Here is a 26,410-nt window from a genome sequence, read left to right on the forward strand (position 1 = left end):
CTTCTCCCAGGCACCTCCCCCACCAGAGGCAGGCATGGGAACCCACTGGCTGAGCTCCCACCCGCTAGAAAAATGCAGAGACCCACCAAACTTAGCCCACAGCAAGCTGGGCACCTCACCGGGGCCCACATTTCTGTTGCATGGGAACGGTTGGGGTTGAAGCCCTCCGCAGCCAGTCTGGGGGACCCCTAGGTTCTACTCTGTGATCATCCCCCTGGCCTCCAGGCGCTGGGACCAAGACCTTGATCTGTTTTCTCTAAAAGTGTGCCTTCCCCGTGCCGTGTTTACGGCTCTCTTCTGGGCTTAGAAAAATACGTGCTGCCGTCAGGTGGGCCCTGCCGCCATATCTATGTCTAGTTCAGGCCCTGAGCTGATCCGTGAAGCAAACACACACACACAGAGGAGCGGCCACTTAGAAACAACCCAACGGGAGCTTCCCTGGTGGTGCAATGGTTAGGACTCTGAGCTTCCAGTGCGAGAGGCACAGGTTCCATCCCTGGTCTGGAAGCGAAGATTCCACATGCTGCTCCAAGCAGCACCCCCGCAAAAAAACCACAAGGCAAAGATGAGGTACAGTCTGAGCTTCAGATGTAAGAAGCCTGGATATAGGCCCTAGGAGCCTGCCAGGTCCCCTCCTAAAATCCTTCTGTCTCTACCTCATGAAATGGGTATCGTGCTGGAAAAGGCCAGGGGCAATGGGCATCTATGCTCATGTGCATCCAGCCAGGGGCCATGCTCAGGACGTGTCGCTGACCCAGAACACCCACGCCCACAGGAGCAGGCCTCATGGGTGTGCCAATGCGAGGAGGGTGTAGTACAGCGGCTGGAGCAGGACTTCAAGCTGACCCTGCAGCAGCAGAGCTCCCTGGACCAGTGGGCCAGCTGGCTAGACAATGTGGTCACCCAGGTCCTGAAGCAGCATGCAGGCAGCCCCAGCTTCCCCAAGGCCGCCCGGCAGTTCCTGCTGAAATGGTCCTTTTACAGGTGAGTGTGCGTGTCATCTCCCAGAGAGCTGGGAAGGTGGAGGGGGCTGAGGTCTACAGACGCAGGCCAGCCTTCGGGACTCATTCCTGGGGGATCCCGGGGACAGGCCCTCCTGGGACCTCAAACTGGGTTACAGAGGTTTCTGTTTTAAAAATTAATTTTTTCCTTTTAATTCACCACTATTGTTTTAATTAATTCACATTTATTTATTTGTCTGTGCTGGGTCTTAGTTGTGGTGTGTGGGTTCTAATTCCTTGACCAGGGATTGAACCCAGGCCCCCTGCATTGGGAGTGCCAAGTCGTAGCCACTGGACCACCAGGGAGGTCCCAGGTTACAAAGGCTTCTGCAGAGAAAAACCTCCGTTTCTGGCCTCCCTGCTGGGAAGAACACAGCACAAGCCTTTATTTCTGCCCCTAGAGTGTCCCCACAGAGTGAGGTAAAGGAAAGGTCTGGAGAGAACGGGAGGCGCAGATGGTGGCGCGTGAGAACCAGTTAGAGAATCATAGTGAGAGGCTCCAGTGAGGATGGTGACCAACAAAATAGGGTGTGACATGAGTCTCTATCCCCTCACTGCCAGGTGCAGGCAGGAGGCAGAGACAGGTGTTGGCTCCCCACAGAGTGGTCCTGGGTGAGGGGTAGGTGGACCATTGATTATTTATTTATTTATGGCCATGCCACCACTTGTAGGATCTTAGTTCCCCAACCAAGGATCAGGCCCAGCCCCCTGCAGTGGAAAGGCAGAGTCTTAACCACAGGACCACCAGGGAAGTCCCTAGGTAGACCTATTTTAAAATGATGTATATAACTGTACTACAGGCCTCCCAGATGGCTTGGTGGTAGAGAATCCACCTGCAATGCAGGAGATGAGGGGTTGATCCCTGGGTTGGGAAGATCCCCTGGAGGGGGGCATGGCAACCCACTCCAGTATTCTTGCCTGGAAAGTCCTATGGAGAGAGGAGCCTGGCAGGCTATAGTCTATGGGGTTGCAAAAGAGTTGGGCATGACTGAGCAACAAAACTGTATTAGAATTAATTAGATGTGTGTGCGTGAATGTAAGGAGATTCTGGGAATGGGCTGGCATGAAGTCTGTATGTGAAGTCTGTACAGTGGGCTGGCGGGCCGGACACTCAGGTGGGAGCAGATGCCGCTGTCCACAGGTGGGACTCTTTCCTCCTCAGGGAAACTTCACTTTTGCTCCCAAGGCCCCTCAGCTGACCAGGTGAGGCCCAGCCCTGGTGTGGAGGCTAAGCTTCTCTAACCTCTAGTCGAGAGATGGTGGACAGCAACCACGGCAACTCCCAGGCTCGCACTGAAATGAATCACTGCCCATCACTGACACGGAAAACTAACCGGCACAGAAAGGAAACATGAGAGAGAAAAACAGAGGGAGGAAGAAAGAAGAATGTGAGAAAGAGGACCCGTGAAAGAAAAAAGAGAGAGAAAAAGACCCGAAGGGATCACCTCATGCAGTTTACTCTCCTGTTGATGGGAAATTTTTTTAAAGAGAGAAATCAGAGCGAAAGAGAATAATAGAACATAATCAAGAAAACATCTCAGGGACTTCCCTGGTGGTCCAGTGGTTAAAACACTTGCAAGGCAGGGGATGCAGGTTCAATCCCTGGTTGAGGAACTGAGATCCCACATGCCTCAGAGCAACTAAGGCTATGCCATAAGTACTGAGCCCGTGAGCCACAATGAAGACCCAGTGCAGCCAAAATTTAAAGAAAGAAAAGAAGACATCTCAGAACTAAGGGCTCAAGTTTCCAAGAGCTGCCGGGTTCCCCGCCCAGTGAAGGAGCCCGAGCCTCCCTGTGACATTCAGACACCGACACCAAGAAGAGCCGATCAGGAAGGTTTTCAGAGAAAAGACAGCAGATCGTATGTAGGCCAGGAGCCAGAGCAGCATTCAGGCCAGGGTGCCGGGGGACAATGTCGCCAGGAGACCCAGGGAAACCTATTCCTCCCGTGCAGTTCTCACCTGGGCAGACTGAAGCGGGAACCTCAGGCTGAGGAGGACCAGCCCAGAGGGGCCCTGCTGGGCATTCTAGTCCCAGGCAGTGGCAAACACAGGGAAATGAGTCGTTTTGTCACAGTTGAGCCCAGGAAGACCACCAGCTGTTCTAGGCGCTGGACAGCCCATCAGCCCACTATAGCTGAGGGTTCAGATCCCTGTCCACCTGGCAGTCTACCAGGCCCGCTCATTTGCCAACTCTTAGCAGAGCTGAGCAGAGGGATCAGAAGGCTATTTACTATCTGACTCTTATCAGCGTATTCTGACCCCTCAGATGGCTATGCTGGCCCAGTCACTCCCAGTCCCCAACTCCGTCCTCACGTGCTGCCATCCTCAGATCCTTTGCACGGCCCTCCCCTGCCCAGAACGTGCTTTCCCCAAGGAGCCCTGTGGCCAGATTGTCCTCAGGGAAGCCTGCAGGCCTCTCCTGCGAAGTGGCACACCCCTTCTCACCCTCCATCCCCCGCACCCGATCTTCTTCCATTGCCTGTCACCTGTCCTTTGTGTGACTGTCTGTTGCCTGTCTCCCCGACATCGGGAGTGTCCCCTCAAGAGCCAGGGTGTTATTCTTGTTCACTTCTGCATCCTCAGCATCTGAATGTTGAATGAACAAATGAATGAACAGGAAAGGGACCGTGAGCCTGATTGGGAGTGTGGCTCAGTTACATAGCCTTTGCGTTCGTGAAAGTTCTTCAACTGACCTTTGCTTCCTACAGTGTTCATTTGGGACCTCTCTGGTGGTCCAGTGGGTAACAATCTGCCTGCCAATGCAGGGGACACTAGTTCAATCCCTGGTCTGGGAAGATTCCACATGCTCGGAGCAGCTAAGCCTGTGCGCCACAACTGCTGAAGGCCACGTGCCTAGAGCCCATGGTCTGCAACATGAGAAGCCACCACAGTGAGAAGCCTGCACACCACAAGCAGAGAGTAATCCCTGCTTGCTGCCAACTAGAGAAAGCCCATGAGTAGCAACAAAGACCTAGCACGGCCAAAAATAATAATAAATTTTAAAAAAATAATGTGCTCCTCTGGACGCAGGCACTCACCACCTGGTGCCTCCTAGGGCATCTTGGAGCCACAGCCAGCTGGAGCCGGCTCTCCATCTCCACTGCTGAGCCCACCTGCCTTCAGAGTGTGTCTGTCTACACGCTGGCCCCAGAAGATGCAAAAAGAATTAAGTAAACTGATTTGTTGTCAGTTGTCTTTACTGACTCGCAAGTAACAACAGTTTCAACCTGTTAAAAGATAAACTGAGGCTTGTTAACTTTTCAAAAGATTCTCTGAGCAAACATTGCTTTGAACCGAGCAGCGCCAAAGCCAAGATGGTGAGGAGCCTCCGCAGCCAGGAGCAAGGGGAGAGGTGTTCACACAGGAGATGATTTGATGGCTGTGGCTGGCACGCGCTGACTGATCGGGTTGTGGATGCTTGGACTCCGGGGTGATGCCCCCAGAGTTCCATTACTGTCACGGGTGGTATTCACATTGTGGGTCCCCTCCTGTCTCATCCCTTTCTGCTGCTTTTCTCGCTGTCACAGCAGTTAGACATCACCGAGGGTAGGTGGGTTCTGAGATGGCGCATCTGGGTGTATAGTCCAGACGGTGTGGTTGGGCACCACATTATCCCTTTAGATTTCTCTGTAAAGAATGAGATAGGAGAGCTCTTTGAGCAACAGTTTCCCAGGCAGATGGCACACAGCACATCAGCAGCAGACATGATTAATAAAACTTTACTTATGGACACTGAAATGTGGATTCAGGTACTTCTTACGTGTTGTGAGATAGAATTATTTTATTTATGTACTGATTTTGAAGTATAGTTAACTTGCATTACTGTACCAATTAGAATTTTTTTTTTGACACTTTTTCCCCCAACCATTCAAAACTGAGAAAACTGTTCTTGGCATGCAGGCCATCCCAGACCAGGTGACGGGCTGGATCCAGTCTGGGTCGGCCACAGTTCACCAGCCCCTGCTTTTGGATGAAAGCAGCGAAGGCACCCTGAACTTGAGCCTTTGTTTTAGACGCCTAAAGCCACTGACTGGGGACATGGCAGGGCAGGGGAGGCGGGGTGGTCCAGGCGGCTGGCTGGCGCCCTGTGGGCCAGCTTGGGGCTGGAGGGGAGCCTGGTGTCCCGGAGGTGCCAGCCTGTGTCTGCCGCTCCAGCTCCATGGTGATCCGAGACCTGACCCTGCGCAGCGCCGCCAGCTTCGGCTCCTTCCACCTCATCCGGCTGCTCTATGACGAGTACATGTTCTACCTGGTGGAGCACCGGGTCGCCGAGGCCACTGGGGAGACACCCATTGCTGTGATGGGAGAGGTGAGCGCTCCCCACCCCCACCCTGGGACAAGAGGGCAGGCCTCGGGGTCCAAGAGGCCACATCGAGGGGGGTCAGCGGCTGGGAGAGAGCTCGCCTGCCCCAGTCGGACTGACACAGGCAGACCCTGGCTCCTGTCACCTCCCTATGAGACCCGGGCAGGATGTCCTGCCTCCTGGTGGCAGCGCACACAGAGCGTGTCATTTACCTTTTCAGTCATCTCACAGTAAACAGTCAAGTGGCATTCAGTACATTCACGGCGTTGTGAAACCCTCACCTATCTTGTTCCAGAACATTCCACCACCCCAAGAGAAAACCCCATTCCCACTGGCAGGCCCCCCATGTACCCCTTCCTCCAGCCCCTGGCAACCACTCACCCCCTCTCTGTCTCCGTGGATCTGCCTGTTCAGGACATTTCCCAGCCGTGGAGTCACAGCCTGTGTGTCCTTCTGTGTCCGCTACTCTTCCCGAGCACCGTTTCTCAGGGTCCGTCCATGTGGAGAGTCAGGGCGTCCCTCCTTCTCGTGGCAGAGTGCTCTCTGATTGCCTGGCTATCTGCCACTTGGCTGACCCGTCACCTGTTGACAGAGGGGCTGTGTTCAGCTTCTGGCTGGTGTGGGTCATGCTGCTGGGAGCACTCCTGCTCACGTTTTGTTTGAGCATCTGCTTGAATTCTTTGGGGTACCTACCTGGGAGTGTACTTCTGGGTCATGATGAGTTTGTTTTGAGGAAGAAACAAGGTGATTTTAGTGCACAGAGATTTTAGTGCATGATAAGCAGTGAGAAAAAGCAGCCATTCCTTCCCTGAGCACTCAGAGGTCACAGCCTCTGTGCCCTTGCTAGCCTGGGCAGTCGGCACCCCCTGTGCCCTCCAGCCACTCCCAGGCAGGGCCTAGAGAGTGTCAGAGGGGACAGCCCAGGCCCCTGCAGCTTCAGGGCCATTTCTCAGGGCATAAGCCCCCTCACTTACAAGGCCAAACCAGTTTCCACTGTAGACACGGCTCACCTTCCCCGGGTCCACCCTGAAGAGCCCCTCACTCTGAGCCTTTCTCTTTCAGTTCAATGATCTGGCCTCCCTGTCGCTGACACTGCTGGACAAAGGTGGGTGTGTCTGGGCGTTCCCTCCCATCCTGGGCATAGTGGAGGCGGGGGCGGCCCCTAAGGCGGGGCCCTGGGCAGCAGCCCGCATGTCCACCGGGGCTCAGAGCAGAAGCCCCCGCGCTCCTCCTAGATGACTGTCCTGCTCCCCCGGCCGACCACACCAGGCCCAGAGGAGCAAGGCCACAGACGGGACTGAGGCAGCTAAGTGCCTCCTCCCTCCACGTCTGGAGAGGGAGTGGGGCAGGTGGGGCAGTGAGCACCCCTGGGGCCCATTCCCTGCCCCACGGGGATGGGAGGCCCAGTGCCCAAGGGGGACCCTACCAGGTGCATGACCCAGGCACGTGGGCACTGGTTGAGGGGTGGTCGCGGGCAGGAAACCCCGTCAGCCCACACCCAAGCCAAGGCAGGGCCCTCACCTGGCCTGTTCGTGTCCCCCCACCCCACCCGACCCCACAGATGACATCAGTGAGGCCCACTCGGAGACCCGAGGACGGGGCGAGCCCCTGGTGAAGCGGGAGCGCAGCGACCCCAACCACCCCCTGCAGGGCGTCTAGCTGGGCCCCCAGCTCCAGGCCTGAGCTCCGCCACAACAGTGCCTCTTAGACAAGTGACCTTTACTCCGAGTCCAGGCGCCCTGGGCCAGGGTGCCCATAAAAGACACCCTCCTCTTCCTCAAGATGAGAACCGCTGTGACCCTAGAGGAACTGTGCGCCAGGTGCCCAGGGCCTGAGCTGCACACTGGGGCACCCAGCCCACCTTCTCCTCCTCCTGAATCTCCTCCCCCTTCAGCACACACCCTGGCTCAGAGCTGGAAGGGGCCAGGCGGTGTTGGCCAGTTGCTGCCTCCCCTTCCAGCTGGGAACTCCAGTGGCCCCTGGGAGGAAGGGGGTGTCCCAAAGCCCCCCTCGTGTCCTGCAGAGGGCACGGGCCGTCTTGATCCTTGCCTCATGGCCTCCTGCCCAGCTGGTCCCCAAGAGCCTGGTCTCTAGATGCCAAAGGGTTCAGAAGCAGCTGCCAAATGATCCCTGGACGGGGCTCAGCCCAGAGCCCCACGTGGCTCAAGAACCAGTCACCAAAACAGGCTCCCTGGTGCCAAGACCCAGTGGGACCTTTCCATCAAACCCAGAAGCTTGATCTGTAACTGGAAGGATTGGGATTCTGCCCAAGTTCACAGCCAACATCAAGCTCAACAGTGAGGTCTGGAATGAGTTTGTTCCAGGGAGTTCGGAAGATCAGTGTCCCCTCGGCGCCTTCAGAGGGCAGCCCATCCAGCCAAGACTGTGCATGAACAGCTGTGTCTAAGCCTCGCTTCACAGAACCTTCCAGACTGCCTCCCTTTGAAGTAGCGATCCTTGAGCACTGTGACTCCAGCAGGTCCCATCTTGAACTGCTCAGAGTCCAAACTCTTCTCTGGGGACGAACCCCAAGGCCCGGCCCGGCCCCAAACTCTACACGCTCCGTGTCTGCATCCCTAATTTAACCTGATGCACAATGGGCCCGGGACAGAGGGCTGCCCCCACAGCAGCTGCAGAGAAGACGGCAAGCTTCTGGTCCAAGAAGGCCCGGCTTTGCTTCTCTTTTTGAAAATATGTTCATACCGATAGTTTCGTGATCTAATTGTTATTAGAACGTTCCTTATGAATGTGTATATGGCAGTATATCCGGTCCCCAATGGTTTCCTCACGCATGAAGAAGGTACTAATGGAAACTCACGTGGCCTTGCAAACCCTGTTTCTTGACAAGCAGCGCTGTGCATCCGTGTCCGCGAGTGCACTGGGCAGGGAGCTGAGGGAAAGATGAGGAGTCTCATCTAAGGAGCCAGCGGCCTGTTGTGGCGATCACCAAGTGCATCTCCTCTCAAGACTGCAGACTTGGATGATCGCCGACAAAAAGAACATCTTTAAAGATACATCTGCTTTCCTGGGAGACGGTCAAGCTCATGGTTCCTGGACGGTCACACCTGCCTCTTCCTCCACGTTTCTGCCTTACGCCGTCTAGTCCTTTGCCGGATTCCGTGAGGAGGAATATAAACGACATAAAGACACCAGACTTTCGAGCCCATTCTTGTTTTTCGTTGCAATAAACACACTGAATGTACCCACTGAGGGTCACGGTCCACACTCCCACCCCTGCCCCGCCCCCCCGTGGTCCTGGAAGATTGAGCACCCCCTCCCGCAGGCCCCTAGTCCTGGGACAGCAGGGTGGCCCAGACTGGGCTCCGCGAGCCTGGGAAGGGGCAGGAAGGAAATGGCGCTTTCCTCCGGCTCCCTGGGGAATGTTCCAGAAGGGGCAGTTTCCCCAGGCCGAGAGGACAACAAAGCAGCTCAGCCCAGGATGGGCAACACAGTGTGTGCAGGCTAGAGTAATCCAGAGGTGCAGCGTAAACCCAGCTCCAGCCGCTGATACAGCCCACTGAGTGTTTACCAGGCGTATCTGGTAAAGCGGGGGCGGGGGGGCATGACCGGACCTCAGAACCCCCTAAGGAAAAGTGCCTGAGCCTCTTGCAGAATCACCAGGCCCTAGCCCCAGGGAGCCCGGCTTGTGGCATTAAGGTCGGGGCTGGGCATCCATAACCGTTGCCACCACCCTCTCTGCAGGGGGTGGGGGTGGGCATGGGGTGACCCAACACGGGATTGTGGGACTTTGGAGAAATCCTGCAGAGAAGAGCAATGCACTCAGGAACGAGGAAGGGCCCAGGGGCAGGAGGATGTTCTAGAAACCTGGACGCAGTTCTCAGTTGCCCGTAAAAGCTGCTTCTAGGGGGCGAGGCAGGTGCCCCGTACGCTGCCGAAGTTGCTCAGCCTCGGCCCCAGCCCAGGCCTCTTTGTCCCTAGTGGCAGCCCAGGTGACTCCAGGTTACATGAAAATTATCCCAAGCTGGGAACCCCAGGGCCTGCGCTTGGCTTAATGCCTTTGCGGTCCCCATCTTGAAATTCCTAAGACTTTTCCACCAAAGGGCCAGTGCTTTCATTTCACATTGGGCCTCACAAATACTGTGGCCAGTCCTGGGGAGGAGCTCCCAGGACCCAAGCACGCAGCCTCCCCCTCAGCCAGTGGCCAGGCCCCAACTCTGTGTAATGCCCTGCCAGGCTCTGAAAACCCAGTGGAGCCCAGAGGTGTCCCCACCCTCTCATGGTTCAGGATTTCAGCCCATGGCCCCTGAGCAGCATCAACCCTTGCACAGGGCAGGAGCCGCACCCCTAGCCTTCCCCCTCAGAGATCCCAGCCAGGGCCAGGCAATAGGGTCCCTGGTAGGGGAGGGCGCCTTAGGGCCTGGGTAGCTGGTGAGGCTCATGAGCACAGGTGATACCCACATGATTGCTGCCCCAGTAGCCAGAGAAGGGAGAGGAGGGGACAACATCAAGTCCCTTGATGACCCACTGGGTAGTGCATAAGAGGGACCTAGTCCTACCAAGAGCCTCAGGAGGTCCTGACCAATCACAGTGGCTTCTCTGTAGATGCTCTGCTCCATTCTTTTTGACGATCTTCCCAGGTAGGTATTAACCACCCCCATCCACTGTCATACCCATGGGAAAATCGAAAGTTACTGGCTGGAAAGCAAGCAGGATGGCTGGAGCCCCAGCAGCCATATTGGACCCTGGGGTGGACATCATACAATAAGGGTGGCAAAGCAATGAGACAGAGGCGCTTGGGTTCCCAGGGCCCCAGTGAACCCTCCAGTCAGAGTTCAGTAAACCACCATTTAGGAGGGTTGTAGGGGGACCCACTGATGTTCCTGCTTCTAAGAACTTTCTGGTAGCAAGAACTCTGAAGCAGAGTACGGGGTGCACCTGCATATGTCGCGCACACACACGAGCGTGAAGCTGCAGGAGTGCTAAGAGAGACTCCTGGCTGGGAGTGGCTCTCCCAGCTGGGAGTGGCTCCCCCTGCACCAGTTTTCCTCCCGCTTCTCGGGCTGTCCCTCTGTCCCCACTCACTACACCTGGGTCCTGCTCCTTCCACACCCTCTGTGACCTCGTCCACATGCTGCTGACTCGCTCAGCATCTGAAAATCCAGACCTCCTGCCCAAATCCCCACCCCACTGCCCAAGAGCCCCCGTTTTAATTTTTACTGGACTATCACCGACTCGATAGACTTGAGTTTGAGCAAGCTCCGGGAGCTGGTGATGGACAGGGAAGCCTGGTGTGCTGCAGTCCATGGGGTCAGAGTTGGACATGACTGAGCAACTGAACTGACTGATAGTTGCTTTACAATGTTGCATTTACTGTACAGTAAAGTGAATCAGCTTACATACATCCTTTCTTTTTTGATTTCCTTCCCATTTAGGTCCCCACAGAGCATTAACTAGAGTTCCCTGTGCTGTATAGTAGATTCTCATTAGTTATCTACTTTATACACAGTATCAGTATAGTGTCAATCCCAGTCTCCAAATTCACCACAACCCCAAGAGCCCCTGTTTTAGACATGGCCCACCCCTAATGCTGCGAGTGCAGTCTGAGCAGCCGGCGCCTACTTCATCTGGTTCCAAGAAGATGCCCAACCTCAAGTAGTACAGAGCCTTTGGGTTTCCACAGATTTATTCACTTTGAAGGAGCTCAACTGCTTTTTACCTGGAGCCCACTTTTCACTTTTATGCACTGGAGAAGGAAATGGCAACCCACACCAGTGTGCTTGCCTGGAGAATCCCAGGGACAGGGGAGCCTGGTGGGCTGCTGTCATGGAGTCGCACAGAGTCGCACACGACTGCAGCAGCAGCCGTTTTCATTTCATCCCAATCCTCTGCCGCCCCCCTGTGGTCAGTTTGTGACACTGCCTCTTCCTTTACACGGGAAAACAGCCAACTCCGATTTTGCCTAGAGGCGAGGCTGTTTTGTTTACACTGAAATTGCAATCATGCCTGGAAAGACCAGAGCTAGCTGTCTCTCTTCCACATCCCATCTCTCCTCCTCTTTCTCAATATTTCCTGTTTATTTATCTCCCTACAAGATATTCAGTAACTGTTAATACAAAGAGAAAAACAGTAACCTGACCAACACCAAGTGATCTGAGTTGTCAGTAATGATACAAATTGCCATCAGGTGCCTTCCAGATAGGTTATTCTGTGTTATTCCCACCCAGAAATCATCACCTTAATTAAATCAGGAGGAAACATCCAACAGACCCAAAATGAAGGCGTATTCTACAAAAGAGCTGGGAGTATTCCTGACGAGAGGCTTCCCCGGTGGCTCAGTGGTAAAGAATCTGCCTGCAATGCACGCAGCGCAGGTTCGATTCCCTGCTCTGGGGAGATCCCTGGAGATGGAAATGTCAACCCACTTCAGTATCCTTGCCTGGGAGATCCCGTCGCCAGAGAAGCCTGGTGGGCTACAGTCCATGGGGTCCCAAAAGACTCGAACACGACTGAACAACTAAACAATAACAATTCCTCACTAGGGTCATGGTGAAGGAAAAATAAGACACAGCAATTAATCCAGACTAAAGGAAACCCGAGGAGAAATGACATCTAAATGCAACAAGGGGGTCTTCCCTAACAGTCCAGCGGTTAAGACACTGCATTTCCATTGCAGGGGGCACAGGGTCCATCCCCTGGTCTTGGGAACTAAGATCTCACATGCCGTGCAAAGCCAAAAGATAGAAAATAAAAATTAAACGAGGAATCCTGGACTGGATCCTGGGATAGGAACAAGCCACCGGCAGTCAGCAGATGAGACCTGAATAGGTTTGTAATCACTAGTGTACTGATCACATATTGATCAGTGCGAATATCCTGGTTTTGAGCATTGTGCTGTTTAAGCAATATTTGGGGAAGCTGGATGAAGGCCACATGGAATTTCTTGGCAGTTTTTTCAACTTCTTTGTAAGTTTGAATCTTTTTTTCTTTCTTTTTTTTAGAGTTAGGGGAGGCCGAATTTATTTTTAATTGAAGGTTAAATCCTTTTCATTACAGGGACTTCCCTGGTGGTCTAGTGATTAGGACTCCACACGCTCAATGCAGGGGACACAGGTTCAATCCCTGGTCAGGGAACTAAGATCTTGCATGCTGCACAGTGACCTTTAAAAAAAAAAAATCTTTTAAATTACAAAGAGAGTAAGGTCAGTGCACGCGTGCTCAGTCACATCTGACTCGTTGCAACCTCATGCGCTGTAACCCGCGAGGCTCCTCTGTCCATGGGATTATCCAGGCAGGAACACTGGAGTGGGTTGCCGTTTCCAGCCTCCCCAGGGATCGAACTTGGGTCTCCTGCGACTCCTACAATGGCAGGCAGACTGTTTGACACTGAGCCACTTGGGAAGCTTCACAATCTATTTCCTCCTAGATGCACATTTAGCTGCAGCAAAACATGGGAGGGAAGCTGATGCACCTAGATTGGATCAGGGGTCCCCCTCTCGGCTTCTGCGTCGGTCACACTTTGCTGGCAAGAACTTGACCCAGTGGACGACAGTGGGAGAAGAGGTACTGAACAGAGGCGGCCAGGAACTCCTGCTGACTAACCTCTGGGTCCTCACCCTGCACGTGGGGCTGGGCACAGAGCAGCTACTCCCCACGCCAGCTCCCTGCCCACAATGGGTAGATGATAACTAAATTACAGCTGTGAAGGCTCTTTTCCTGGGGTCTAACTACAGAAGCCATTTTCCAGCTTGGCTGTGGAGAAGGAAGTTCTTGCTCCTCAGGGCTTCAGCCCAGACCCGGGGTCAGGGGAGGAAGAAGGCAGCAGAGAGGCTGGTCAGCAGCTTAAGGGAAACCATTGGGGTCCCTCCATTTCCCACTTCTGACCCTTGTCTTGGAGAAAAATCACAAACTCCTCCAAGAACTCTATAGCCTCCCAGGCCCTGTGGGGCTCCTTGCTCACGTAGCCCCAGCCAAACTGAGCTCCTCACTCGTCACCAAACTGGTTTCTGCCTCAGGACCTTTGCCCTCACTACTGTCTAGAGTGCTTCTCCTGCAGGTCTTCCACTAGAATGCCACCTCCTCAGATCCCCGGAGGGGACTCCTGGGAACAATCTTTTTTTTTTTTAGTATTTATTTTTGGCAGTGTCAGATCTGTTGCCCTGCAACACATGGGATCTTAGTTCCCCAACCAGGGATCAAACCCACGACCCCTGCATTGGAAGGTGGATTCTTAACCACGGGGCCACCAGGGAAGTCCCTGAACAGCCAACCTAAAGTACCCTCTCTGTCACTTGATGCTTTACTATTTTTTCTGTAACACTGACTGGGTCACTATCTCAAATCATTTCACTTCCTTGTCTATTGTCAGTCCCCCCACAGAAGAATGCGAAGCTCGGTGACAGCAGGCTGTCCTGTTCCTGGGCCCCCAAGCGTAGAACAATATCTGAGACGTAGTAGGTGTGGTGAATATATGCTGCAGTGTAACGAGTATTCTGTGGTTTGGTTTGTAACAGGAGGCATCATTTATCTTTCATGGAGGTGAGGAATGGAAAGGGCCAGGCTGGCCAGTCTCTCAGGGCTTTGCCTTTTGGTCTCTTTTTAATGTGTTTGGCTACGGCAGGTCTTAGCTGCAGCCTGTGGGATCTGGTTCCCTGACCAGGGATTGAACCCAGGCCCCGGCACTGGGAGCAGTCTTGGCCCCTGGAGGACCAGGAAGGCCCTGTCTTTTGGTCTCATTTCAGCGCCCTTACAGCATGGCAGCCTCAGGGCAGGGGCACTGCTTACAGGACAGCAACGGCTCCATCGAAGCAGGCGAAAGCTGTATCCTGTCTTGTGAGTCACACGGTATCACTTCCACTTCCATAAATGGACGCGTAACCAGCCTGCCCCCATTCATGGAAAATGGAGCCCTCACCTATTTTTTTTAATTGGAGAAGAGTTGATTTACAATGTCGTTAATTTCTGCTACACAACAGTGACTCGGTTGTACATATTCTTTTCCATCATGGTTTCCATTATGTTCCATGTTTTGTGACACTGAATATAGCTGTGTTGTACAATAGACCTTGGTGTTTATCCGTTCTCTATGTAATAGTTTGCATCTGTGAACTCCAAATTCCCAGTCCTCCCTCCCCCACCTCCATCCCCCTTGGCAACCACAAGCCTGTTCTGTGTCTGTTTCGTGAGATAAGTTGCTCTGTGTTGTATTTTAGATTCCACATGTTAAGTGGTATCAGGTGGCATTTGAGACCTGACCTTTTGATGGGAAGAAGGTCAGAGAATTTGGGGCCATGTTTTAAAACCATCAGAGTAGGCAATCAACAAATATTTCTTGCATAAATAAATGTTGACTAAGTGAATGTGTAAGAGGAGACCAGATAAGGAAGCAAAGGAAGGTCTAAGGGACACGACACAGGCAACCATGGCCACCAGGATGGAAACCGTGAAACCAGGGGAAATTGAGTTGGCTCATCAGGCTGATGGGGCTTCCCCGGTAGCTCAGTAAAGAAGCTACCTGCCAATGAAGGAGACACGGGTTCAATCCCTGGGTCAGGGAGATATCCTGGAGGAAGGCATGGCAACCCACTCCAGTATTCTTGTCTGGTGAATCCCATGGACTGAGGAGCCTGGCGGGCTGCAGTCTATGGGGTCGCAAAGAGTCAGACAACTGAGCGTGCGTGAACATCAGGGTGATGGGTTTAGCGTCCCTTGAGAAACCACAACTGGATTATATTTAGCCAGTGATGACATGTTGCTGGGAGTCTCCCAGAGTGTGGGATGGATGTGGTCCATACAACTGACTTTCGGAGGCATGCAGACACAGCATTACTGACACAGAATCTCATGGATTAGAGTTACCTCAGTTCAGTTCTTCCATTCCTTCTCGCTGTGTCAAGAAGTTTCAGTTGAGTGACAATATGCCTTTAATAGCCCTCTAATACTTTGCTAATCTCTTTACATTAAAAAAAAGCAGGCTTGGGACTCAACACCTTGGCAGGCACCGATATCCACCCAGAATTACAGAACACTGTCTCCACAGTTTTTGTGTTTCTTCTTACAGCTACGGCTCAGTGGTTTCCTATCTGAAGCGGCAATGTACGGTGTCTATTTAATGTCAACTTCAACTAATAAAAGGCACAGCAAGTATTAAGTTCATTACGGGTCAGAGGGTTCAGAGACATGGCAACAGCCAAGAACACTTACCCAAGAGAAGTTACAGATAATAAAATGTAATGAATACAGTGATTGTTGTTCTTTAGTTGCTAAGTTGTGCCTCACTCTTGCAACCCCATGGAGTATAGCTCGCCAGGCTCCTCTGTCCACGGGATTTCCCAGGCAAGGATACTGGAGTGGGGTGCCACTTCCTCCTCCAGGGGTTCTTCCCGACACAGGGATTAAACCCATATCGCCTGCATGATCAGGCAGATTCTTTACCACTGAGTCACTAGGGAAGCCCAAACATAGTGATACCGGTAAGACCTAAGAAAACTAAGTCTCTGTACTGCAGTCTAGACACCTGGGTTCAATCCCTGGGTAGGCTAGAGTCCGTGGGGTCGCAAAGAGTCAGACATGACTGAGCGACTTCATTTCAGTGCCTTTCCAGCACTGACATTCTAGCTGTTCCTGAAGAATTTCTAGCCAATCTCTATGGCCTGTGCCTGCAGCCTGGAGGCAAAATCCAAGGTAGCAAGTGAGTATCTTACTAAAATGCAGATTCTGATTCAGGTCTAGGTTGGAACCTGGGAGTCTGTATTTTCAACAAATTTCCTGGTGATGCTAATGCTGCTGGTTTGGAGGCCACAGCAAGAAAGTAGCAGGCTCTAGAGAGAAAAATCTAGTATGCTACTGCACACCTCTGCTCAGCTCTGATTAGTGATATTCACACTGGTAGCCTGAGACTGGCCATATGAAGTATTTATATCAAGGAAATCAGCATTACAAGGCAGGGTCCGTTTTATTGTTCTATTGTCTTCAAAATTTAAGTATGGGAAAATGGTAAAATTTACGAGAAACTATATATACACAGGCACATGTGTAATTATAGACAGAAACACACGCTTCTCTGCTTCTCCCAAAGCAGCAGGAGCTGTTGAACATTCACCACACCCCATTGGTTGTACAGAAGTGTATAGCACAACCATATAAATATGGCAAACCAGTCAATCTTAAAGGAAATCAGCCCTGAGTACTCACTGGAAGGACTGAAGCTGAAGCTCCAATACTTTGGCCATCTGATGTGAAGAGCCAGCTCATGGAAAAGACCCTGAGGACAGGAGAAGAGGGTGGCAGAGGATGAGATGGTTGGACGGCATCACCGACTCAGTGGACACGAGTTGGAGCAAACCTTGGGAGATAGCAGAGGACAGGGAAGCCTGGCCTGCCAGAGGCCACGGGTGAGCAGAGCCAGTCAGACAAGACTTGGCCACTGAACAACAAAACTACTATCGAGACCCAAGTAAATAGTTTAAGAGTTTGGGGCCAGTCTGCTAAAAGAACTCAGCTCTGTGGCTGCAGCTTGAAAGCGGCCAGACATTATGTCAATGACTATGGCTGTTTTCAAGTAAATCTATGGGCACTGAGATTTAAATTTCACATGATTTTCATACACCATGAGAGACGATTCTTCTTTTGGTTTTGTTCCTACAATTAAAAATGTAACAGCCACCCTTAGCTTGAAGACAGATGTGGCCCAAAGGCTACAGGACCTCCTCGTCACGATCGTACTGGAGCAGGAGTGGGACTGGGGCCCAAACCGAAGACCTGGAGCACAAAGTTCCAAGCGTAGGGATCAGCCAGTGGCTCAGAGAGTTTGGGGAGCTCCAAAGTGTGAGAAATATGCTCACGTGTCCAAAACCAAGGAATGGAGACACGAAGCACGGTGAAAGTTGAGACTTTTAATGACGGTCTTGCGAGACCGAGTGTCTGGTGGGCAGGCACAGCCAGGACAGTTACAGCAAGCACTTTATTCGCTAGCATGCAGGTCCCTCCCTCGGTTCCTCATCGGCTGGGTACTATGGGGTGTATGATCATCCTGGAGGTTTGGTTATAGAGTATCCTTCCTTCTCCCTTCCCAACCTAATTCTGTTATTTCTCAACCAAGATTTTAGTTTATCTCTCTCACAACATCCCGCTTGCTTAGGGACTTTCCAGGTGTGTGAACTTTGTGGTGGTTACGTCAGCAAACTGTTAGGCAAGCGTGGCTGCTAGTAGTTTTCCACTCAGAGCTAGCTACCTTTGAAAATGGACCACTTTTTTATTTCTTACAAATTCCTTATGGAAAAGCTCTATACAGTCAGCAAAAACAAGACCGGGAGCTGACTGTGGCTCAGATCATGAACTCCTTATTGCCAAATACAGACTGAAATTGAAGAAAGTGGAGAAAACCACTAGACCATTCAAGTATGACCTAAATCAAATCCCTTAAGACTATACAGTGGAAGTGAGAAATAGATTTAAGGGACTAGATCTGATAGGCAGAGTGCCTGATGAATTATGGACGGAGGTTCGTCACATTGTACAGGAGACAGGAATCAAGACCATCCCCAAGAAAAAGAAATGCAAAAAAGCAAAATAGCTGTCTGAGGAGGCCTTACAAATAGCTGTCGAAAGAAGGGAAGCAAAAAGCAAAGGAGAAAAGGAAAGATATACCCATTTGAACGCAGAGTTCCAAAGAATAGCAAGGAGAGATAAGAAAAGCTTCCTCAGCAATCAATGCAAAGAAATAGAGGAAAATAATAGAATAGGAAAGACTAGAGATCTCTTCAAGAAAATTAGAGATACCAAGGGAACATTTCATGCAAAGATGGGCTCAATAAAGGACAGAAATGGTAGGGACCTACCAGAAGCAGAAGATATTAAGAAGAGGTGGCAAGAATACACAGAACTGTACAAAAAGATCTTCACAACCCAGATAATCACAATGGTGTAATCACAAACCTAGAGCCAGACATCCTGGAATGTGAAGTCAACTGAGCCTTAAGGAAGCATCACTACGAACAAAGCTAGTGGAGGTGATGGAATTCCAGTTGAGCTATTTCAAATCCTGAAAGATGATGCTGTGAAAGTGCTGCACTCAATATGTGAACAAATTTGGGAAACTCAGCAGTGGCCACAGGACTGGAAAAGGTCAGTTTTCATTCCAATCCCAAAGAAAGGCAACGCCAAAGAATGCTCAAACTACCGCACATTTGCACTCATCTCACATGCTAGTAAAGTAATGCTCAAATTTCTCCAAGCCAGGCTTCAGCAATACGTAAACCATGAACTTCCTGATGTTCAAGCTGGTTTTAGAAAAGGCAGAGGAACCAGAGATCAAATTGCCAACATCCGCTGGATCATGCAAAAAGCAAGAGAGTTCCAGAAAAACATCTATTTCTGCTTTATTGACTATGCCAAAGCCTTTGACTGTGTGGATCACAATAAACTGTGGAAAATTCTGAGAGGGATGGGAATACCAGACCACCTGACCTGCCTCTTGAGAAATCTGTATGCAAGTGAGAAAGCAACAGTTAGAACTGGACATGGAACAACAGACTGGTTCCAAATAGAAAAAGGAGTACATCAAGGCTGTATATTGTCACCCAGCTTATTTAACTTCTATGCAGAGCACATCATGAGAAACGCTGGGCTGGAGGAAGCACAGGCTGGAATCAAGATTGCCAGGAGAAATATCAATAACCTGAGATATGCAGATGACACCATCCTTATGGCAGAAAGTGAAGAACTGCCTCTTGATGAAAGTGAAAGAGGAGAGTGAAAAAGTTGGCTTAAAGCTCAACATTCAGAAAACGAAGATCATGGCATCCGGTCCCATTACTTCATGGGAAATAGATAGGGAAACAGTGGCTGACTTTATTTTTCTGGGCTCCAAAATCACTGCAGATGGTGATTGCAGCCATGAAATTAAGACACTTACTCCTTGAAAGGAAAGTTATGACCAACCTAGATAGCATATTCGGAGAAAGCAATGGCACCCCACTCCAGTACTCTTGCCTGGAAAATCCCATGGATGCAGGAGCCTGGTAGGCTGCAGTCCTTGGGGTCGCTGAGAGTCGGACACAACTGAGCAACTTCACTTTCACTCTTCACTTTCATGCATTGGAGAAGGAAATGGCAACCCACTCCAGTGTTCTTGCCTTGAGAATCCCAGGGACGGGGGAGCCTAGTGGGCTGCTGTCTATGGGGTCGCATAGAGTCAGACACGACTGAAGCAACTTAGCAGCAGCAGCAGATAGCATGTTAAAAAGCAGAGATATTACTTTGCCAACAAAGGTCCGTCTAGTCAAGGCTATGGTTTTTCCAATGGTCATGTATGAATGTGAGAGTTGGACTGTGAAAAAAGCTGAGCGCTAAAGAATTGATCCTCTTGAACTGTGGTGCTGAAGAAGACTCCTGAGTCCCTTGGACTGCAAGGAGATCCAACCAGTCCATCCTAAAGGAGATCAGTCCTGGGTGTTCATTGGAAAGACTGATGTTGAAGCTGAAACTCCAATACTTTGCCCACCTGATGCGAAGAGCTGACTCATTGGAAAAGACCCTGATGCTGGGAAAGATTGAGGGCAGGAGGAGAAGGGGACGACAGAGGATGAGATGGTTGGATGACATCACCGACTCGATGGACGTGGGTTTGGGTGTTCTCTGGGAGTTGGTGATGGACAGGGAGGCCTGGCTTGCTGCGGTTCATGGGGTTGCAAAGAGTCAGACACAACTGAGCGACTGAACTGTTACAAGAGGGATGAGAACTGAGGCAACCAAATCTTTCCATTTTCCAAACCATCCTTTTAACCAATCTGTGAATGGATCATCAATTCCAGCATTTTCTGCCAGCTCATTGGTTGAGGTCGTTAGTCCTTCTAAGGCCTTTGTGATGGCTCCATCAGGAGCTGTATTTTTGGGGAAAAAAAGTACAGCATTTCCCACCCAGCATAACATGACGCCCCTTCTCTGCTAGTTATCATGTCCAGTGCGATCTTACTTCCCAAGCCATCGACTGGTGGCATCCAATTGGCTAGCTACTCCTTGGAGGGCATCTCTGATATATCTGATAAATCTGTTGGTTATAATATATGTAATTAATCCAATCTACATTTTTTTTTCCTTTTTATTAACTGTGGACCACCTAAAAAGTACTGACTCAAACCCTGTAGCTATTTGGTTTCAGGCCTTGAATTCATTAAGAACTCCCTTAGGGACTCCTATTGAATCTATATATATATGTATATACACATATACATATATGTCAAAGGAGTCCACCGCTGTTCTCCGACTTCGCTGGCTGGGTGGCTTTTCAGGTACCTTGTGGAATGCCAGGGTGAAGGGAATGGCCAGTTGAATGAAGGCACAAGTCCCTGTCCAACTTGACGGCAGTCAGTCTAGGAGGTTCCTTTTCCCACAAAACCACCACCAGCCATCAGCCCGGGGTCTACAGAAGGCTGAGTAGGTGCTGTTGTCTGGCTCACCGGTAATGTTCACGATGCTGGCACAGGTGGCAAGTTCTCCCAGGGGTCTACTGAACTCTGCCCCCTGCCTAGAGGCAAGAGCACTCGCTGTGCTCAGTCATGTCCGACTCTCTGCGACCCCGTGGACCGTAGCCCGCCAGGCTCCTCTGTGCATGGGACTTTCCTGGGAAGAATACTGGAGTGGGTTGCCATTTCCTTCTCCAGAGGATCTTCCCCACCCAGGGATCAAACCCAAGTCTCTTGCGTCTCCTGCACTGTTTCATATTGCCTATGGAGAAAGAGGGGATGGCTTTTGGGTCTGACCTTTGCAGTTCGGGAAGAGTCACGACAGATTCTTGCAGGTCTTTTCCCCACGCATCTTTGTCCCGGTAAAGGGCCAACATGTGGTGCATTCCTCCCAGGTCAGTGCCCCATCTGAGGGGGAACTGGTTCCCCACCTGTGCCTGTGGGCATCCGGCCACACGCGCATCACATCACTCTTATGATGGGCTTGCACTGTAAATTTGACCCATTCGACCCAGGCATTCGTATCTCCATACCCTGTGTCAATTTCTAAAGTCTGTCTTAGATCTTTGTACCTCAATTATTTCTATTCTTTTGGGATCATTAATAGAACTAACATGGTCTTTGGAGCTCAGGGTTGGGACAGTCTCCGATACATAGGAGGTTTTTATTTTCAATAAAGTTAAGAACAAATCACCCTGGGGGGGTCTCTCCCAGTGACATCTGTCCCTAACCCATATACCTGAGATGCTACTTTTGGCTCTTAATCTAGGGTAGCTGGGTTGTTAACAGTCAAGAGAATAGGGTTGCATTGTAGATTTTGACAGGCTTCTGGTGGAATGCCCTTTAGGTATATTTTGTCTTTCAAAGGCCTCACCTACCCTATGTTTACCATCCAGTCCTGAAACCTAGTGGTCCACCGTACATCATCCCAACTGGGGCAGGGGCTTGCTCTAATATAAACCAAATCTGGTTCAGGGCAAAGATACTTATCCGCCTGTGACAACTGTCTCTGGTTTTCTAAGTTTCCACAAGGTAAAATTTGGCAGGCATCAAAACTTAATAGTCTGAGGTGACAAGGTTTTGGTTATAATGACAACCAACCTGGTTGGATAATCAGGGATTCCTTGTCAGTTTCGACTCTGACTTTTTACCTGTTGGTTTCAACACCAGTTTCCAAAGGTGTGGCCACATGGTTAATGGTTATTGTGGAGGGGAGGATTCAGAGGGAGGAATTTAACAAGGTTTTCTTAAAGTTACCTTTAAAGGCTGCTCATTGGTCCTTTCCCTTCCTTTTGAGGTCTCTTTTATTGGCCCCTTGACTCGTGTATAATGAGTACAACCTTTCAGCAGTGCACACAGCTGTCTCAGTGATCAGGAGCATTTGATAAGGGCCTTTCCAGCTTGGTCGGAGTTTGTCTTCTTTCCAGGTTTTAATTAACTCCAAGTCACCCGGCTGGAAGTGATGAATTCTACAGGCAGAGCCTGGGCAAGGTATCCTTTTAATCTGGGGGATGATAAGGCAGAGGAAATGGTCAGTATATAGTTTCTTAGAAATTGGTCTTCGCCCAGGAGGTCTGCCTCCTGAAGTGTGTTTTCCTAATCACCCTCTTGTTAATTTCCTGGCAGGCTACGCAGCTTCTGTAAACCTGTTTCGCAATGGTGTAAATCCTCAGGCAACCACAGTTTCTAAGTATTGCATCATACATAGCCCAGGGGCCCCAATGGTCATTAATTCCCTCATCATGGGCTTACTTATCATTTTCTTCCCATCAGGTAACACCCATCTTTGGTCTTCAGTTTGGGTGTTCGAGGTCAGGTTCAATAGATTCACTTTCTCCCCTAGAGAGGCTCGCTTAGTGGCTTCATCTGTGAGGCTGTTCCCTGTGGCTTCCATAGAATTCCCTTCCTGGTGACCATTTACATAAGCTATAGTTACCTTGTCTGGAAGCAGACGTTCTGGCATTTGTTTAATCAATAAAAGTATTGTACCTAACGCTGATGGCTCTAAAGTGAAAATGAAAGTGAAGTTGCTCAGTTGTGTCCGACTCTTTGCGACCCCATGGACTATAGTCTACCAAGGTCCTCTGTCCATGGGATTTTCCAGGCAAGAATACTGGAGTGGGGTGCCATTTCCTTCTCCAGGAAATCTTCCCAACCCAGGGATTGAACCCAGGGTTCGACCTCATTGTAGGCAGATGCTTTACTGTCTGAGCCACCAGGGAAGTCTAAAGACATGGCTATATTAACACTTTAACATCAGATATTAACTTAATATTGAATTTTTTTAGTTTTCATGAATCTAAAATTCTGGCCAGTTATCTTTTGTATTTTGAGAATTTATATAGGCTCTTAATTTTCTCAAGCCAATTAAGTAGTGCTTATTTACAAAATAATTTTGATAACATCATCCACAGGTAAAGCATATTACATACCTATAGACAGAGAGAGCTCAGATTAAAATTTACTGGATTATCTCTAGCTAGCTTTCTTTAACAACTGCCTATGCAGTAAAAGAGCCCATTTTGGCTATTTTTAGGACAAAAATTTTCCTTTAATTCCAAGTAGAAACCTGCAAGAATAAGTTTTGTACATGCATAAACCAGGTTGGTGTTAGAGGCTGTTTTCTGATGCCCTGTGTTTCTGTGTTTGAGGGATTTTATTTCCCATTTTAAGTTGAATTTGTCATGGGTAAAATTTACTAGTGAAATTGTGTGGTGGGCCAGTGTGCTGCATGTGAGCTTAACTCCTCCAGGAGTCACCCCAGAGTCGTTTCAGCCCTCTTACGTGTCTCAATAGCCAATTCTTATTTAAGACCCCTGGACAGGCAAGTGTTTTAATTAATGAGTGGGTTTCCCTAGGGAACCACTGCACGGTATGAGGACTTGGCCTTCACCATTCCCGGAAATGTCTCGGTCACCTGAGAATCATGAGCAGCCGGGAAGAGTAATGTCCCATTTCTTTGGAGCAAAGCTCTCATGTAAAAATCTTCATTTTTATCCGGACAAATTCTAGTTAAGCAAACAGAGGAAAAGCATCACATCAGCCTCCAACTCAACTGCTCAGCATAGACCGCTCTGTCTCCTACAAGCAGGCAACAGTGCTGTCTTTCATCAGAGCCTTACTCAGAGGCTAGTCCTGGCAGGAGGATTATCCTGCCCCAAATCTCAACATCCTCCCCAGTGGACTATGGGGTGGGGGTTGGGGGGATGTCAGAGGAAGAATCCTTATCTCCCCCTTTCTTTGGTTCCCTAGGCCTAGAACATTTATTCCCCATTTTCAGCTGGTCCCTATGCCTCAGTTTCCCTGTGCACTCAAGCCCCCTACACTGGAGGCTTCTTGCACACTCTTGAGAATAGGTTTGACCATCGCAGGCCGTTTCTCAGGTGGCGCTAGTAGTCAAGAACCTCTCCGCCAAAGCAGGAGACTTAAGAGATGCTGGTTTGATCCCTAGGTGGGGAAGATCCCCTGGAGGAGGGCATGGCAACCCACTCCAGTACCCTTGCCTGGAGAATCCCAAGGACAGAGGGGCCTGGTGGGCTACAGTCCATGGGGTCGCGAAGAGTCTGACATGACTTAGCGTTCACCGCCGTTTTCCTTGGGAAGAAGGAAACCGAGGATTGGGACTCCATACTCGCTTACATCTCAGTCACACACACTCGACCTCCGAAAATGCCCAACCACCAAGGCAGTACTTATAGTTCAATTTTTGCCTGGTTGCCCCGGTGTCTGCTTTTCCTGCCTGTGTTGGTTTCACTGTCTTCCAGACGTTGGGCGATAGATAGCCAGCCCACGTGATCTATGAAGACAGTCGCCGCAAGGTCCAGGGCCTCATGGGCCATTGGTCCCGGAACGCCCATTCTGATGGTTCAATGAGGCAGGCCCCCTGCGCTGAGTCCCCCGACCAACATCTGAGCCCCGTCCCACCCCCATGGGCCTTCCCTTTGGCCAGTGATCTCCAACCTCTGACCTCTACTTCCCCCAACCATCCCCCCACCTCTCCACGTGGCCTCAGAAAATTTGCCTGACGTACGGTTCCTTAGAAGGGAAAACTGAGGCCTGAGGTGACATAGGGAGCCTCAAGACCCCCTCCAGGGTCCCCTTCAAGCCCCGGGCCTGCGCACGTGAAAAGCCACCCCCCGCCCAACCCAGGGATTTACCTAGAAAAAGGCCTTTGTTGCGGAGCCCTCCACTGTCCACGCTCCAGCCTCGGGGGACAGAGCCGGAAAACAATCGGAAAGCAGGGGCATGAAAACCCACTCCGGCCGGGCAGCTGTGAAGAACTTCGGATCCTGTTGCCCGCCGCGCGCTCGAGACTCACTGCGCGTGCGCCCTGCCCGGCCCTGCGCACGCGCCCTGCCCGGCCCTGCCCACGCCCCCTGGGTCGGCGGGAAAAGGAGGCGGGGGCGGTTAATGCGCAGGCGCGTGCTACGAGCTTGGCCTGAACCTGACTGCGATCCGGAGCGCGTCTCCGCGCCGGGCTCCGCGCGCAGGCGCTAGCTGCCCACCTCGCTCGGAGTCGATTTGGAGAGTGCGCACGCGCGGGAGTTTCTGGCAGAAAGCAGACGAGCCCGGGCCGGCGCGGGGCCTTGTGGGAGGGCTTAAGGAAGTAAAATGGCGGACCTGGCGAACGAAGGTAGGGGAGGCGCCGTCTGGGGCCAGCTGGCGGCCAGGGAACGGGCGGCGGGAGGTCCGGGGGCCACAGGCCCGAGGGGTGAGCACTCCGGGCGCGGGGCATGTGTCTGCTCCGGAAGAGCGGCCCAGCGGGCCTTGCAGCCGCCCCCCATTGCGTCCCCTCAGGCCGGGCTCACCCGCCCGACCCATCAGTCCCGGCAGCCCCGGCCCTACCACCGTCCGGCCAGACGGCCCGGGAGACGGCGGGGACCGCGATCCTGAGGCCCTTCCGCGTCGCAGGCCAGGCTGGGGGCCGAAGGGGGCGGGAGGCACGGCCGCAGCGCCTCGACCTGGGATGTAAATAGATCTCGGGGCCTGGTCGCGGGCCCAGCGCGCCACGCTCTCTCCCCGCCCCCTCGTTCTCGGGGACCCGGGCTTCCCTCCTCCCTGGCCTGGCTGCCAAGCCGGCCCACCCCCTAATCCTGTGGCGGTGCCCCACGCCGAGGATTGAGAACATCGGGTTTGTTTTCATCCCCACCCTCAACTCGGCCCCCCAATTCCCGCCAGTTACCCCGGATCCTTAGTGGCGACCGAGAGTCGCGCCTCGTCTTAGCTCCTTGAGGCCCCAGCCGCAGGGTGTGGGCCGCTGAAAGCCCAGCTGGTTTTCGGCCCTTTTTTTGGTTGCACTTCCAGAGAGAGACAAGGTTGTGTGATCCCTCCTCTGCGAAGCGCTGACATCCCAGCTGAACGATTTTGACAAGGTTACAGTTCCGAACGGCCGAGAGAAAGCGCGCCATCAGCCGCCGTCTGATGAAATCAACTGTGATGTTCAGATCGCTCGTAGCTTCAGGACTTTCTGAGGCTTGTGTTTAGCTTCCTTCGTTCTTAGGTGCACAGCTGCGGGCAAGCGGTCACCTGGCCCTGGTTCCCCCTCATACCCTGCTCCCTGCTGGCCTGAGGTTCCCCCCCCCCCCCCCCCCCGCACAAATGACGGTCCTAAGTGCTCACCCTGGTGGAGCATTTGAGGCAGTACCAGGTACTGTTCAAAGACTTGGGCAGGCAGCTATCTG

The 26,410-nt window shown here is 51.7% G+C and overlaps 3 protein-coding genes across 19 annotated transcripts in view; 2 read left to right on the top strand and 1 right to left on the bottom strand.

Annotated features, from left to right (window-relative positions):
- Nucleotides 1-22,235, top strand: part of RFX2 (regulatory factor X2) — a 104,256-nt gene extending 82,021 nt beyond the window's left edge. For 3 of the 7 annotated variants that reach the window (XM_027969791.3, XM_027969792.3, XM_060415551.1), the window contains 4 exons: nucleotides 776-984; nucleotides 5,160-5,313; nucleotides 6,370-6,412; nucleotides 6,869-22,235. In XM_027969791.3, coding sequence (XP_027825592.1) covers nucleotides 776-984; nucleotides 5,160-5,313; nucleotides 6,370-6,412; nucleotides 6,869-6,966 — 504 coding nt within the window. In that variant the 3' untranslated portion in view covers nucleotides 6,967-22,235. Of the gene's footprint in view, nucleotides 1-775; nucleotides 4,836-5,159; nucleotides 5,314-6,369 lie in introns of those variants that run through there. The other 4 variants (XM_042250089.2, XM_042250090.2, XM_042250091.2 and 1 more) reach the window with 2 other exon arrangements.
- LOC105609854 (uncharacterized) lies at nucleotides 4,184-25,479 on the bottom strand. 8 transcript variants are annotated; one of them, XR_009600645.1, is made up of 6 exons: nucleotides 24,887-25,050; nucleotides 21,987-22,233; nucleotides 16,459-16,528; nucleotides 8,126-8,197; nucleotides 5,689-5,889; nucleotides 4,184-4,631 (listed from the first exon to the last, which is right to left on the bottom strand). XR_009600645.1 is itself a non-coding variant. In XM_060415557.1 (5 exons), exons 1-4 carry the CDS (start codon nucleotides 25,462-25,464, stop codon nucleotides 5,863-5,865), a joined length of 747 nt encoding a protein of 248 aa, XP_060271540.1. In that variant the 5' UTR covers nucleotides 25,465-25,479; the 3' UTR covers nucleotides 4,184-4,631; nucleotides 5,689-5,862. The 8 variants fall into 8 exon arrangements, 2 of the variants coding, with proteins under 2 accessions (XP_060271540.1, XP_060271541.1); XR_001040309.4 differs by lacking the exon at nucleotides 8,126-8,197; XM_060415557.1 differs by lacking the exon at nucleotides 21,987-22,233 and having other exon boundaries at nucleotides 24,887-25,479.
- RANBP3 (RAN binding protein 3) overlaps nucleotides 25,320-26,410 on the top strand; it is a 50,618-nt gene continuing 49,527 nt past the window's right edge. For all 4 annotated transcript variants that reach the window (XM_027969793.2, XM_027969794.2, XM_027969795.2 and 1 more), the window contains exon 1: nucleotides 25,320-25,362. In XM_027969793.2, coding sequence (XP_027825594.1) covers nucleotides 25,341-25,362 — 22 coding nt within the window. In that variant the 5' untranslated portion in view covers nucleotides 25,320-25,340. The remainder of the gene's footprint in view (nucleotides 25,363-26,410) is intronic.

This window comes from Ovis aries, chromosome 5 (assembly GCF_016772045.2).
Source record: "Ovis aries strain OAR_USU_Benz2616 breed Rambouillet chromosome 5, ARS-UI_Ramb_v3.0, whole genome shotgun sequence".
Taxonomy (NCBI): domain Eukaryota; kingdom Metazoa; phylum Chordata; class Mammalia; order Artiodactyla; family Bovidae; genus Ovis; species Ovis aries.

Bases quoted from the DNA above. Each gene is read 5' to 3' on its own strand.
- LOC105609854 (XM_060415557.1), bottom strand. From the start codon at position 25,464: ATGCCCCGCGCCCGGAGTGCTCACCCCTCGGGCCTGTGGCCCCCGGAC. The intron at 16,529-24,886 runs GTAAATCCCTGG...TCCTGTCCTCAG, and splicing joins CAACAAAGGCCTTTTTCTAG to GGTCTTTTCCATGAGCTGGC. The intron at 5,890-8,125 runs GTGAGTTTCCAT...CTCTGTCAACAG, and splicing joins AACAGGGTTTGCAAGGCCAC to GTGACGGGTCAGCCAAGTGG.